We start from the raw sequence: 16,655 nt of genomic DNA on the forward strand, positions 1-16,655 counted from the left end.
AGGTTAGGTTTTTTAATGCAAGATATATGAAGCTGGCATAATCAGTTCCTATTTGTGCATCTCTTTAGGTCTATGGTGCTACCTACCTACAAAAGCTTCTGGATCCTCTGTTACGAATTGTTATCACGTCTTCTGACTGGCAACATGTTAGCTTTGAAGTGGATCCCACCAGGTTCGTCAACTTCTTGTGTACAGCTGCCTTGTTTTTTCACTATCACTGCATGAAGCAGGGCCCTTGTAATTGTCCCCTTTGATTTTTTAATTATAAAATATGTGAACAAGTACATTTTCCTTTATAAACATAAAAATAAAATGTTACAGATATAATTAAGGGCATCTTTGGCTACCACCTCTAGAGACTTCCTGGATTATTCTGTTCTGTTGTCTTTTTCCATGCATTTGAATGTGTGTATATATAATTGTAGAAAATATACAATATGTGTGCTTAATATAAAGGGTAATATATACACAGTTTTCAACTCAAGTTTTTAAAAACTTTGTGTCTGCCGGGCGTGGTGGTGCATGCCTGTAATCCCAGCACTCGGGAGGCTGAGGCAGGAGGATCGCTGTGAGTTTCAGACCAGCCTGGGCTACATAGTGAGTTCAAGGCCAGTATGAACTTCATAGTGAGACCCTGTCTTAAAAACAAAAAAACAAAACCCAACTTTATTTTATGTCTTTGATCTTTCTATGGCTGTATGTAGAGATTAATTTCATTCTTTGATGCTGTATAGTATTCATAGTTTGGCTATGTCATAATTTATTTAGTCAATGCTATAACTCTGACTTTTAAAGTAACTGCCTAATTATTGTTCCAGCATTGTCTTCTCATTTTCAGACTATTTGCTGTAGAAATTATTCTTTTAAACATAATCATTTTGTCACTTTCTTAGAAACCATCAGTAGTTCCCTGTTGATGGGAAGATAAAGCATAGACTTGTTTACTTTATAGTCTGGCTATAATCCACCTTCACCTTATCACTCTTTCATATGTATTCTTTAAGCCCCAAGGAATTGCACATGTTATGTATTTTTAAAGTTGTTTAGCACATAGGTTTTTTGGGATTGGAGATGCCTAATAAATTATGTCTCTCATCTCTGTTCAAGTACAAAACTTAGAAGGCATAAGGCAGATGAAGGAGCTTTTATAGATTTGAATATCTTTTTGGCCTTCCAAGAGTATTTGGCATGCTACGTGGGATTTGGTTAACATTTTATAAATATTTATTGAACAAGTGAATTTTAACTGATTATTTTAGGCTTGCTTTTTCTAAGCCACAGTTTAACATTTTATCTGTTAGTCAGGATCAAACTAAAAGTTATTTGGTGGGGTGTTGAGACAGGGTCTCACTATGTAGTTGAGACTGACCTGGAAGTCACTGTGTAGCCCAGGCTGGTCTCGAACTCACAGTGATCCTCCTGCCTCACCCTCCTGAATGCTGGAATTACAGGTGTGTGCCACCACGCCTGGCAAGGTTATTTTTTTTTTACTTCAAATTCAGAGCTTCTTAGTGATTATTCCAAGATTATTATTTAGCAGTTTTATATCAGTTGATATTTTTGACCCTGCCTTTTCTCAAATTTCAGCTGTAATATTTAATCAGAGCTCTAGCACCGAATTAGCTAGTTTTTAAAGTAGTTACAGTTTAAAACTTGAAAGCAACATTCTTTCCATCTTGTACTGTGCTACCATTAAGGAATTTCACTTTTTTAGACAGGTTCTTATGCTTACATTTTTGGGAAACAGTTATCAAGTATGCATTATTGTGAACTATACTCAACAGTACAATAGATCTCTGGAATTACTCATCATCACTAACTTTGCACCCCTTGGCTAGCATTTCTTCTTTCCTTTCCTTCAGCACTCTCCTCTAATCCCTAAGAACCACCGTTCTATTCCCTGAATCCATTAGTTTCACTTTTCTAGATTCTACATATAAAGTGAGATCATGCAGTATTTCTTTTTTTTGGTGATAGTTCAAGCTGGCCTCAGACTTGTTGTGTATCACAGGCTGATCTTACACTCAGATCTCATGATTCTCCACCCCAGCCTCCCAACTACTGGAATTACAAGTGTGTGCCACAAATGTGGCTAAGTATTTGCATTTCTGGACTATTTAACATAATAATTTCCAGGTTCATCCATAATGTCACAAATTATGGGGTTTCCTTCTTTTTAAGACTGAATAATATTCTCTGTGTGTGTGCATACACTAACATATATCACATTTTCTTTTTCCATTTGTTCATCAGTGGATTTTATATCTTGGCTATTGTGACTAATCCAGCAATGAACACAGGTGTGCAAATATCTCTTTGGCGTATTTGATTTAATTTCTTATGGATGCATACACAGAAGTGGGATTGCTGGATCATATGGTAATTCTATTTTTAATTTTGGGGGGGCCTGCACACTGTTTTTTGTAACAGCTATACTAATTTACATTCCCACCAACAGTGTACATCGCTTTCCTTTTCTCCATATTTTTGCCAACACTTATTTTCTTTCATCCTTTTGATAATAGCCATTCTAACAGATGTGAGGTAATAAATTTGTTGATCATTTGTATGTTTTCTTTTGAGAAATACCAATTCAGATCCTTTGCTCAGTTTTTAGTCATATTGTTTCTTGCTATTGAGTTGTTTTAATTCCTTACATATTTTAGATATTAACTCATTAGATATATGGTTTCATCATATATTCTCCCACTTCATAGAAAGTCTCTCTATTCTGTTGATTGTTTCTTTTACTTCGAAGAAACATTTTAGTCTGATGCAATCCCATTTGTTTTTGTTTTTGTTGCCTCTGCTTTTGGATTTATTTAAAAAATTGCTCAGATCAATGTCAAGATTTTCTTATGTTTTTGTCTTATGTTTTGTCTTTTGTCATATGTATGTTTTGTAGTTTCAGGTCTTATATTTCAATCTTTAATCCATTTTGAGTTGATTTTTGTATATGGTGTGAGATAAGGATCCATTCTCATTTTTTTCCTATGTGAATATCCAATTTTCCCAACCCCATTACTGAAGAGACCATCCTTTCCCCATTGTGTATTCTTGGCACCTTTGTCGAAGATCAACCGCTATAAGTGTATGGATTTTTTTCTGACCTCTCCATTCTGTTCCATTGTTCTGTTGGTATATATCTGTTTTTATGCTGGTACAATGTTGTTATTGTTGCTTTGTGGTATATTCTGAAATCTTCTTTTTCTTCAAGATTGCTCTGGGTATTGGAGGTCTTTTGTAGTTCCATGCAAATTTTAGAAATTTTTTTGTTCATGTGAAAAATGTTAATGGATTTTTCATTATTATCATTGAAAATTATCATTGAAATCTTGATAGGAATTACTTTGAATTTAGATTACTTGGTATGAATGTTAATGTTCTGTAGTTTTTAATATACAGATCTCTATCCTTAGTTAAGTTTATTCCTAAGTTTGTTTATTATAAACGGCATTGCTTTCCTGGTTCTTTTATGGATATATAGTTTGGTGTTAGTATATAGTGATTTTATATCCTGTAGATTTACTTAATTTGTTTGTTAAACAGTTTCATTTTCTAAAGGTTAAAGAATCACTTAGTGAGAGAGTGAATTAACTGCCTGATAGAAGTCTACCATATTAAGGGTTGCAGGTGCAAATAAAAGAACTAAATGACAAACTAATGTATTCAGGTTGCCTGAAGTCAGACTGAGCTTCCCCTCACATGTAAAGAACTTGAAAAATCCACATTACAATTTTATATAGCAAGAGCAACTCAAAGTCAGTAACTCTTTTGAGATCTATCAAAGGATTGAGGTCACATGTCAAACTGTCATCCCCAAAACTTGAGAAACCAGTAAATATGGACTAGCATAGCTTAACAGGACAAGAATCTGGTAGGCTCAGTTTCTGATAGGAATACTTAGACCAAACTGATGAATTGCTGAGAGTTGAATGTAGAGTACCTGAGTTCAAACTCTTCCTGGGAGGCCAGGCTCTGTGGGCTCTCACAACTTTGTGAGTTTTGCTTCCAGAAGGCTTACTTGGCTCTCAGAATGAAAATGGGGTGGGGGGTATCCTTTTGTGCTTGGAGCAAGGGAAAAGCAGAATTAATGATTTAAAAATATGCCCATAGGGCTTTATTATCTCTAACAAAGTTTTGTCCTTAAGAGAAAATTATTTTACCTGAGCCTTATCTGACCTGGAGGATGAGCAGGTGGCCAAACCCTACCCCCAACCCAGTTTCTGGCCTTCCTGTCTCACATAAGGAAAAAGAAGAAGGAAAAAGTAAGAAATTCCTCTGAAGGCCGTGGGACTTTGGACCAATAAAACAAGGGAGATGAGACCAGAATCAAGGAAGGAATTATTAAATTCCTGAACCGAGGTACCACCATAGAGCAGAAATTAATGAAAATAAAAACAGAAAAGCTGGTTCTTTGAAAACCAGAGGAAAAAAAGTTTTGTACACATAAATACTTCAGTAATTGAACACAGTTTAATTTTAGATTAGATTTAGTGTACTGATCAACAAGTTACCATTGCCACATGGGAAGTGATCTGTTGATCACTGTGGCTGGAGGCAGTGTGTGAGAAGGCTATCTGGAACAGATGATAGTATCCCTAGTGCTGATTGAGAAGACCCCTGAGCCTTGTTGAAGAAACTGTTAATCTTATTCATCCCCCTGAAATTCTCAGATCCTCTGTTATCTAAGATTTGAATTACTCTTACATCTTCTTATAACCAGTCTCTTTTCAGTTATTTACATATCCCAAAACCATTTTCTTCCTGTGGTGTTCCAGTAATGCCCAGCCATGATTAATTAATACATGTCTGAAAAAAATTAATACATGTCTGTCTCTGGTTTGCCATTTTGGATTTTTTTTGGGAGGGAGTGTAGTTCTGGGGATTGAACCTAGGGCCTCATTCATGCAGAACAAGTGCTCTCACTGCCCCTGAGCTACACTCTCATCTTTTTACATTTTATAAAAATTTTAAGACAAGGTCTTGCAAAATTGCACAGGCTGGCCTCAAACTTTTGATCTCCTCTCAGCTTCCTGAGTAGCTGGAACTATAGGAAAGTACCACCCTGCCTGGCAAGCCGTTTTCTCTTTTCTGTCAGTAATGAAAGCAACATACTTTTTATTTTTTTCAAGATAATAGACTTCATATACAATACTCTGTTCTAACTTGACAAACCCACTTTGCTAATGATCTGGAGAGCCAGGTTTTGATTTTGAATTCCCAGACTCCTCAGAGTGCCAAGGCCCATTCCATCCTCTTCCCGCCTTGAGTGGCAGTAGGCAGGCCCCTAATGTCAGGACTCACCTTACCTGTCCCACATCTTCATGAGGATCTGCATCCCTGTTTCTCCTTTCCTTCTTGCCTAGGAAAACAGTCTGCTTTTTTTCTCTCTACTCAGCATTCATACTCCTTACTCACAATCAAGCTCACCCGGCTATGTGCCAGTCTTCAGATGTGTGGGAATACTTTACACTTATACATGCACTCACACACATGCAAACCAAGTACATAATTCTCCAGTGTACACCATTTGGTTGTCTATAATTCAATTCAGTTTAACATTATCTACTTAGAGATAGCATCAGATTCTACAGACTTAAGGGCTCTCAGTTCCTTAACATTGCCAGCCAATGCCAGATGGCTGTCACAAGCCTAAAGCTATAATTTGTACTTCAGACTAAAAGACTATAAATTGGTATTCCCATAACCTCCTTTGCTGGTTTTATTAATTTGCTAGAATGGCTTATATTTTCCATGCATTTGCCTCCTTACTCTAAGGATATTACAAAGGATACAAATGAACATCTAGGTGGAAAAGATGTATAGAGCAAAGTACTGTTTGAGGAAGGAGATACAGATTCCATACAAGTTTTTAAGTGTACTACCCTCCAGGACCCTCCATGTGTTCAGCAACCTAGAAGATCTTCAGACTTTCTGGGTCTTTACTTAAGTTTCACTGTGTAGGCTTCATTATGTATGCATGTTTGATTGAATCATTGGTCATTGGTGTTAGACTTAATCTTCCATCATTTTGTTTTGTTTTGTTTTGTTTTTTTTGAGACAGGGTCTTACTATGTAGTTGAGACTGACCTGGAACTCACTATGTAGCTCAGGCTGGTCTCCAACTCACAGTGATCCTCCTGCCTCAGCCTCCCGAGTGCTGGGATTACAGGCGTGTGCCACCATGCCCAGCTATCCTCCATCCTTTATCCCTCCCTAGATGTTAATTCTGGTGACCAGTCCTTGTTCTGAAGTTTTTTTATGGGCCACCAGCCACTAGTCATGTCCAAGGGTTTCAGAGGCTATGTGCCAGATACTAGGGGAAGGAATCAAGGCAAGGAGACAGGAAAACAAATATATATTTATCACAATATCACAGTGTCCTTAAATTATTATATTCATTACTTAGTGTCTAATACCTGGTATGTATGTCTTTCTCCTCATCAAAAAGGTTAGAGGCCAGTTATTGTTGAATCTTCAACACCTGATACTAAGATGCCAAATAATAGATGTGTGATAAATTTTTATTAGATTGAATAGAGTACCTGGCCCTCCTGCTTCTCCTTTCTGAATTACTTCTTTTTTGCCTATTGGCATTCTGTCCTGTAAGAACTCACCTATTCCATGAAATCTTCCCTGCCTTGCAGTTAATATTAATGTTTGAAGTCTTATTATATTCATATACTATACCATATAGGGACCTGTGAGGAATCTGGACTGTTGACTTCAGAGTGCAAAACATTTATATAATGTGGAAAATAGTATAGAAATAAAAAACCACTAGTCAGGATAGTGAAAATAAGTATTTACTTAGTCCTTGCTTTGGTAAGGTTCTGTGCTAATCTTTTTCAGTTAAAAACTCCTTTATTACTAAAATAATCTTGATCAGCTGGGCCTTCGGAGAGTCATCTTTTTTTAAATCTGTTGCTGGTAGAAGGTCTTGTCTTGATGTTGATAATTGCTAAGTGATCAGGATGAAGTTTAGGGTAACTGTGGTCCATCCGTCTGTCTTTCCATCCATCTTCCCTCTCCCTGTCTTCCCTCCTTGTCTTACTTCCCTTTCCCTCTCTTCTCTTCTCTTCCTCCTTCCCTTTTTTCTTCCCTTCCTCCATTCCACCCTTCCTTTCTTCTACTGGGGATTGGACCCAGGGCCTGCTGCATACTAAGCACACATTCTACTTCTGAGAGATACACCTTCAATCAAACCTGGCAGTTTCTTAAAAACAATGCAGTTCGCCACATTGATTGACTCTTTGGTAAAAAAGTTTCTCTGTAGAATGTGATACTCTTTGGTAGCATTTTACCTATATTTTTAGGTACTTGTGAAGTTAAAGGAGGAGGATACCAAGTTTAAGACCAGCCTGTACTACACAATAAAGATACTGTCTGCGGGGGGGTGGGTGCCGTCATTCTCTCAAACCCTCTCACTGCTTTAACAATTAAGTTGATGTAATTTCATTTGTTACCATTACAATCATGTTCATAGCATCTATGCCAGAAGTGGATTCCATCTCATAAGAAGCAACACCTCACCCATTAAAGTTTTTGGTTTGTTTTGGTTTGGTTTGAGTCTGGGGTCTTACATTGTCAGGATAGCCTCAAACTTAGCACTTCAGGCTCCTAAGTAGCTGTGATTACAGGCATATGCCATTGCACCCAACCTCCCGTGTGTTTTTTTGGGTTTTTTTTGTGGGGGTACCAGGGATTGAACTTGGGTCCTTGCGCTTGCAAGACAGGCTACCGAACCACTGAGCTAAATCCCCGGCCCTCTCCCATGCTTTTAAAGTCTTATGATAGAGGGGAGACTATTAGAAAAGAGGAAGGGGATTGGGGAGGGAAGGGCAAGAATGGGGAAGATAATCAGAGTGTGTTAACACATGTGAAAATAGGCCAAAAATAAAACCCACTATTTTGTATAACTAATAAGTACTAATAAAACATACAGTTTTATCATAAGATTGCAGTAATTGAGTCATATCTTCAGGCTCCTGTACTAAGTCTCATTTTTTTGCTTTTTCACCCCATCTTTAGTACTTCTTCCACTGAAATCTTGAACCCTACAAAGTCATTTATTAGGCATAGAATCAACTTCTTCCCAATTTCCTGTTGTTAATATTTGGGGGCTGGAGATTTAGCTCAGTGGTGCCACCGCCTGGCTCACAAGTGCAAGGTCCCAAATTTAATCCCTGGTATCAAAAAAATAAAAAAAGCTCTTTGGACATCTTCTCATTAATCACAAATGTTCTTTTTTGTTGTTGTGTTTTGTTTTGGATTTTTGTTTTTGAGGCAGGCCCAGGCTGACCTTGAACTCAAAGCAATTCTCCTGCCTTAGCCTCCTGAGTGCTGGGATTACAGGCGTGTGCCACCACACCTGCCTCAATCATTAATGTTCTTAATACCTTCTAAAATGGTGAATTCTTTTAGGTTTTCAATTTACTTAGACCTAACAGAGGAATCACAACCTATGATAGCTTATAGCCGTACAAAGTACAGTATATTTCTTTAATAATAAAACCTGAAAGTCAAAAGTATTTCTTGATCGAAGTACTGCAGAAGAGATATTTTGTTAGCTGGTGTGAGAGAAAACCTTCCTGTTATTGGACATCTCTGTCATAGCTCTTGGCTAGCCATGTGTATTATCAATGAGCAGTAATATTTTGTAAGAAATACTTTTTTCTAAGTGAGTCTCAACAGTGGGCTTTAAATATTCAGTAAACATCATGTTGTAAACAGATATACTTGTATAGATAGATCATAGAGTAGATTTTAGTTTAACTCTTGAGGGCCCCAGTAACAGTAAATGGAGGTGGAGAGATTATATTGTTTTGTGCAGCTACTTTCAGCAGTTATTTGAACTAGATGTTCTGGATGACTTGCTTCAGCTTCCCTGCTAACACTTGTTGCTTCACTTTGCATTTTTATATTACAGGCATGGCTTCTTTTCTTAAATCTCATGAACCAGCACCTTCAGACTTTTGGAGGTTGTTTTGTTCTGTTTTTGAGACACAGTCATGGTATGTAGTTCAGGCTGACCTTGAACTTACCATATAGCCCAGGCTAGCCTCAAATTCTCAGCAATCCCCTGCCTCAGCCTCCTGAATATGCCACCACACGTGGCTATCTTCAGACTTTGCTTCTGTAGCTTTCTAACCTCTCTGAGCCTTCATAGAATTAAAGAGAGTAAGGATCTTTCTCTGGATTAGGATTTGGCTTAAGGGAATGTTGTAGATTTTATCTTCTGTCCAGACCACTCAAACTTTCTCCCTATTAAGGCTGTTTCACTTTGTTTTCACTATTCATGTGTTCGTTGGAATAGAATGTTCAGTTTTCTTTCTATTCACAATTTGGCTTATTGGTCCAGGAGACCTAGCTTCCATCACATTTCAGCCAGATATGTTTCTTGATTGTTTAATCACTTGAGGGACCAGGGATGTAGCTCAGTGGCACAGTGCCTGCCTGGAAAGCACAAGGTTCTGAGTTTGGTCTCTGGTACTGGCAAGTTTAATTGCTTGAAGCTTCTCATTTAAAGTGAGAGGCATGACTTTTCATTCAAACAGTTAGAGGCCATTGTAGGGTTATTACTTGGCTTGATTTCAGTATTGCTGTATCTCAGGAAATACAGAGGCCAATGAGGAGTCACCCACCTCCTAGCAGGAATTTTTGCTACTCATTATTGTAGTCTATCTAGCCCACTGGAGTTGGCCAAAAACTGCTTGTTGTCCTAAGGATTTGTTTCCATATATATCTTCTCCACTGACGTACCAGTCCTAACATCTTTGGCCCTGAAGACAACTTGTACATAGTCACAGAAGCTGCTGACCTGCTGTAGCCTGGACTTCAGGACCTGTAGCAAGTCTGTTTTGTCCCACATGCTGGTGCTAATCTTCAAGGTGAACACTTCTTGAAGATGAACAGAGATGAATACTTTCTTCAAGGAACTTAGTTTAGCCCAGGTGTTTAGACACATAACAGATACTTGTTTAAGTAATAAGTTTTATAAAGAAAAATTTTTGAGAGTTTGGTTTGGGCCAGACAAGAAGTAAATCTTTGTAGGTTTGGTGGCCATTACATAAAATGTAAAACCATAAAGTTAAGATTATTATTCACGTCTTACTGATGAGAAGAACTGAGTCTCAGAGAAGTTGGTATTCTGCCTTTGGAATATCTAGATTTAATCACAACACTGTCTTTATAAGTCATATTGATAAGAATCAGCAATAGTGATTGGATGTGGGGAGTAATAAAGTAAAGCAGGAAAAAGTGACATCAGAGCTTGAATGATGTAAATAAGACAGTGATGGCCTCATTGACATTATGAGGGGAGCCCAAGATAAGACATGTGAATAAGAGGAAAAATCATTTAATTTTAGACATACTGGGTTTTAGGTCCCACTGGGAGCGACAGGTAACATTTAATGTCAGCCTGGATGTGAAAGCATTTCTGAATAGAAGAAACCTAGAGTGGCCACAAGTGTGTGACAGTATGTCTGACCTTACTAGAATTCATGAAAATAAAGGCTAACAATATGAGACATCCTTTCCTACCTATTAGACTGGCACAGGTTGAGCATCCCTAATCCACACATTTGAAATGCTTCAGAATCTAAAATGTTTTGATCATCATGGTTCTCAAATATTTCCAGATTCTGGAGCATTACAGAATTTTGGTTTGGAATGCCTACCTGGTACAATATATGTAAATACTCCAGAATCAGAAAAAATCCGAAACACTTCCAGTCCAAAGCATTTCAGATAAGGGATATTCAACCTGTACACTGAGAATGCAGTGAAATCTTACATATTGCTGGTTTTAGAGCTATTAATACACAACAAATTTAAATTTTTGTATGCTCAGTTACTCATTTTTAGTTAGTTGCCATAGAGAAACTCTTGCATACACACAAGAATATTCATTGTAATGGGGTCTTTAAAAGTGAAAAACTTTTAATGTTTTACAATAGGAAATCATAGTATGTAGGGCTACAAGAGATAGAATGCTTGCCTACCTACCATGTGTGAGGCTGTAGGTTTGATCCCTAGTATCACACAACCAACCAACAAAACCCTTCACAAAAACATGGCATATAATGCACTATTGCCTATTACACAGTAAAGTGAAAGCACAAAATCTTCATGTTTGTGGATAAATATTAGAAACAAAGTATAGAAGGAAAGATAAATAATTGTGTTTTGTTAGTGTTAATGAAGATTTTTGAAGCTCAGATCATATATATGTGTTAATTTTTTTCTTTTTCTTTTTCTTTTTTTTTTTTTTTTGGTACCAGGGATTGAAATCGGGTCCTTGCACTTGCGAGGCAGGTGGCGAAACCACTGAGCTAAATCCCCAGCCCTAATTTTTTTCATATGGCCTTATACGTATAGAAGAAAGTGAACTACAAATCCCAAAAATAATGTTTCCAACAGATACAAACTTTAAACACACATGTACACACACAACCCCATTGTTTCTATACTCCCCAAAATAAAAAATAATCCCTAGTATTTTTTCTTCATGGTATCAGTATTTATTAGAAATTAAAGTTGTAATACATCATAATAAAATAATTTTTAATTTCAAGGCATTTCTAATAATAATCCAACAGAATTATCACATCAAAAATTAAGTGGCCGCATTTTTCTTTTGGAACATGAAGAAGGTTTTATAGAAAATGGTGTCTATGCTCTGAAAAATTAAATAACCAAGAATGGCTTATGAATGTTTTACCGAGTCAGTGTTTTTTTTTTAAATTGGTAAATGTTTGTAGTGCATAATGATTATATTCCTCATGGGGAGTAGTACATGTACATAATACATCTTAATTCTTCAAAATATTTTATGTTAAAGTATTTGGTTGTTTCAAAACTGTCTTTTTTACAAAACTGTTGTTCATTCAAATCAGGATCCACACATCAAATTTGGCTGAGTATCTTTTAAAGAGTCTCTTAAGAAGTGATTTTGTTTCTTTTAAACTTTTCCTTTTCCTGTAGGTTAGAACCGTCAGAGAGCCTTGAGGAAAACCAGCGGAACCTCCTTCAGATGACTGAAAAGTTCTTCCATGCCATCATCAGTTCCTCCTCAGAATTTCCTCCTCAGCTTCGAAGTGTGTGCCATTGTTTATACCAGGTATGCTTAAAGTTAAAATGCTTAAAGAAAAATGCTCAACCAAAGAGCTAGTACTGACCTTGAGTATTTGACTGTAATACTGAATCAAGTGAGTGGATAATACATTGAGTTGTTGTTGGAATTGGCTTTGGAAGAAACTTCAATTTTTTTTTTTGGACATTTTTGAAGTATTATGAGAATACTTTAAAATATTAATTTTTTCTTAAACTGGGAGCATGTTTAAAATGTATTGAATCTGTTGAATGTGATGAATGTGGCTGGAATTATATACATTATGGAATTTTATTGTTATCTTTTGCCTAAATTACTTAGTCTTTCATACTAGAGGCACATCCCTCACTTTTTGCATCATGAATTACTTGATCTATAATATTGGTTTCTTCATTAAAATATAATTGGCTTTTAAAAAAATAACCAAAGTGTATCCTGCACAGGTATAAATTCCCAATGATGAATGTGATCATAATGTATACCTAAAATGTACCAATAAATAAAAAATGTAAAAATAGAAAACCATTAAAAAGTTTTAAGCAGGGGGAAAAAAAGAGATATAATTGGCTTGTATCTTGTTCTCCTAGAAGTGCGATTGTTCTCATTACTTTATGAATTATTCTGTCATGTAAGATGTATTACATCATCATTCAGACAAAGTAGTTAGACTTTCTCATCTCACACTTCTTTCTGGAAGTAATGCTTCTGAGTTCAGAAGCATTCTTCTTGTTGAGGGTGGTTTCTCCTGTTTTTAAATTGCTTTTGCAGTTATATGAATGATTTATTGCAAGAGATGTTCTGCAAATTCACCTTAGCCTTTTGAGAAGGAAGATATATTGTTGACTCTGGAATTTGGGGCTGGACCAAGGGAAGGAACTTACACATTTACCAAAATCTATGCCTTTATCTCTCTCTTTTTGCAGAGTCATCCCCAGCCATTTGTTTTTTAGCACACAGTTTCAGTTGCTTAGAAACATTAACAGCTTCAGTAAAATGACCATTTTAAAAAGCTGTTGGAGGTGGCTTTGTGAGGAAATTTTCTCATTGCTATTTTTAAAGATGTATCTGCTGTATCTATAAAAAGAAAACTTTTTACAATATACATAGATGGTAAAGCATGTTTAGCATCAAGTCTCTCTTGCTTTATTGTGGTTTTATTATCTTTTCCAAAAGCTCAAGAAAGCTTAGGTAAACCCCACACAATTTATTCAGCTAAATCTGAACCTAGAGGGTGGTTAGTTCTAGTATAAATAATAGTACAGTGAATATTGTCTCTTAAGCTTAAATGTTATTTAGATTTCTCTTTAAATCTAATTCACTGATTTTCTGTTTGTAAAACCAGGCAGACAAGAAAAAAATGAGCACATATTAAAAACAGCTTGGGTCAGCTTCTTGGTTGGCCTATATATTATTGTTTTCTAGAGAGCAAGCTGGTTTCTAAGTGACAGTCACTTTGACTTCAGCTGGTTAAGAGATAAAGGAGACTAGGGCCAGGGATTTGGCTCAGTGGTTCCACCGCCTGCCTTGCAAGTGCAAGGGCCTGAGTTCAATCCCCGATACCAAAAAAGAAAAAGATCCAACAAAATTAAAGGAGACTGGTGACCTGGTTTATGATTCTAGCAGATTTTAGTAGAAATTCTCCATGTGATTATCATCCTAAGTGAAAAAAATTTTATATCAACAGAAACTGTTGGGCACTAATTTGAGGCCATGTTATTGATAATATAAAAGGATACCGTTGATGCTTAGTAGGAAATATTTAATGAAGAAACAAATTTCCCCAATTCCTCCCACTTAAGTGAACAAGACTCTTGCCAGCTTTCATGGTTAGGAAGGGAAGGAAATACAGTAGTGAAAATAGAGCCAGGTGATGACTGGTAGCTTACCAAACACAATGTGTGGTGCTTTTTTAGAGCATTTCATAATAAACTAACCTATATTACCTTAATACAGTTGAATTATATTAAATTTTCATAAAATCATTCTTTAAAACATTTAAATGTATGTTAGTGCATTATTTAGAAGTATTGACAAACTAACATTGTTGGAACACAGTTATTTGGAGCAGAGGCATGCTATAAATAAGGTTTTGTTTTTTAGTATGTGATTGATAACAAGGAATTTTACATTCATTAACTAAAAGTAAAGATTTAAAAACATAAGCTTTCATCTCACTGTATTTTTTCATTGAGTCTCCTTCCAAAGCTAGTTTTTCCCTTTGGCTTGCTCTTGTTTTTATTCATCTCTCCTCTTTTGCTTTATTTTTACCCTGCTGACTCTAGCAGTAACATAATGGTACCTTTATACTTTTATAGTCTACTGAGAATGATATAGTAGTTAATTTTTTATTTCCTTTGATAGGCATAGCTCCTGCTTTTGGAATCTGCTGGGGAAATTTTGAAAGCTAAGTTAGTATGTTAGCTAAGAAACTCTGAGCATTAGCTCTTTTTACTTGAGTTTGTATTTTGGCCTTTGGGTCTTTTTTGTATGTGTCGGTTTAGTCAGCTCTGATGCTTTACATGCCCACTTTACTTAGTGGACTGGTTTAAAGTTATATAGGAATAATTAACTGTGAACATGTGTCCAATGTATAAGTAAGTCATTTCCTCATGTGTTTGCTTCCACTTTTCCTTCTGATAGTTTGGAATAAAGAGAAATTTAATTCCCAGAATGAATATTCTCTTTGTTATGGTGAGCAAATACTGAGGCCAAGATATTATGATTCTAAGTAAATGTCATTTTTTGTAGTAAATCTGTTTTTCCAACCTAAGTAGTTTATACAAAATTATTTAAGGCTATAAATGATAGCTGTATATCACCATTGAAAAATATATAAAAGTGGATTTTTATATGGTTACTAGTGTTTTTGTTTCTAAAGTGTGAATCTAAGCTCCATAGAGACTTTCTTCATTTACTGCTGCTTCTAGTGATTAGAATGGTATCTGGCATGTAGGTGTGCAAGAATTACTTGGATGTATATATGAATGGGTGAATGTCAGACCAACTTTAAGCTCAAGTCGTTAAGGGTTATGGTGTTCAATGACTGTAATTCCTAGAATAAGATGAATGTGTGGTGGTTTAAAGAATTGGTGGTTTAAAACTATTTTAAAAATTATTATTCTGCCAACTGTAGTCCAGTCAGGAGTCTTTTCATTTTGAAAGAACTCTTCAGCCCAGAAGGAGCTCGCAGATGAAACCAGTAGGTCTCTGTGGGTTTTGATGAGTACGTTGGAGGAGGGTGGGGAGATGCTGATAGATGCTCAGCTGTAATAAGTGAAAGTTTTAAGATGGCTTCCAGTTTTATTCTGTAATTATTTCTTCAGTGCTTAACTTTAATATTAATGCTTTTTTCTAGTTGAGCTGATAACATTTTCCTCCCAAATACTGCAGAGCTTTTAACATCCTCTGATTAGATCTGTTGCAGGAAGTAGCCTGTAAACATTGAAAAATATGTGAAATCTTAACAGTAATCTTTTTTTAGAGAGATGTGTAATTCAAAATCTCTAAAGAGAATTCTTGTGTTTAATTTTAGTAAGTGTGATCTTAATTAAATGCCAGATATTGGAAAAATAACTAAGTCAATTGAAGGATACACAGAGAAATATTTTACATATCAGAAAAAATTATGTGGACACAAGACATCTTTTTAGTATGTTATCTACTTGTAATGAACATTTTATATAAATTTTATCAGAAGCGAGAAATTAAAATGTAAACTCCATATCTGCAAATTTATTTGGGGAAAACTTTATTGTGATTCATAGCCAGAAATAGTAGACATGATTGGGTCTCAACATTTCTTGCTGTTTATTTAGTGCTTGCCTTTATAAAAATGTAATAAAAATTAAAATCCAGAATTAAATTTCATTCCACAAAATTTAGTTGATTTCTAATTTTTTGTTGATTCCATTTGTGTTACATTTTATCATGTAATTTTATGTACAAGCCAACATTGTTTTTGTTGCTGTATGTAGTTGGTGCTGTGACTTGTTTGTGCTCATCTCTGTTCTGTAGGCAACTTGCCACTCCCTACTGAATAAAGCTACAGTAAAAGAAAAAAAGGAAAACAAAAAATCAGTAAGTTTGGAGAACTTTTTACTGGCTGTTTCTTTCAAAGCAAACCAAAAAAATCTTTTGCTGTTTGTTAAGAACATCTTCACTTCAGTCTATTTGACCTTCACTGTAAAATCATTCTACTAATTCTGGCACAAAATAGCTTTCATTTCAATTAACCCTGGAATTAAGTTACATTGAAACATTCTCTGTGTTCCTTTGGTTTGATTTATCCCAAAGGCATATTGTGGGCATTTGTTGCATTGGATATCCTTGGTCTAATTTTACTGTTATTTTAAAAATTATAAATGAATGCAAAAGAAACTTAATTTCATGGCATTAGAAAATGCTGACTGACTTCATTCTTGCTTCGTTTGCAGGTCATGTGAATTGTTTCTTTTCCTATTGAAAGATTTTCTTAATTTTTAGAAATATTTGGTGGAAAAGTGTCACTTTCTCCTTCCCCTCCTGTCCCCCTTCCTCC

At 35.8% G+C, this 16,655-nt stretch overlaps 1 protein-coding gene across 1 annotated transcript in view; it reads left to right on the top strand.

Moving 5' to 3' along the window:
• Positions 1-16,655, top strand: part of Nf1 (neurofibromin 1) — a 264,437-nt gene that overhangs the window by 133,475 nt on the left and 114,307 nt on the right. The window contains exons 32-34 of the mRNA XM_033762739.1: positions 69-172; positions 11,992-12,127; positions 16,133-16,195. Coding sequence (XP_033618630.1) covers positions 69-172; positions 11,992-12,127; positions 16,133-16,195 — 303 coding nt within the window. The remainder of the gene's footprint in view (positions 1-68; positions 173-11,991; positions 12,128-16,132; positions 16,196-16,655) is intronic.

This window comes from Fukomys damarensis, unplaced genomic scaffold (assembly GCF_012274545.1).
Source record: "Fukomys damarensis isolate Sample0158 unplaced genomic scaffold, DMR_v1.0_HiC HiC_scaffold_13, whole genome shotgun sequence".
NCBI classification, from domain to species: Eukaryota; Metazoa; Chordata; class Mammalia; order Rodentia; family Bathyergidae; genus Fukomys; species Fukomys damarensis.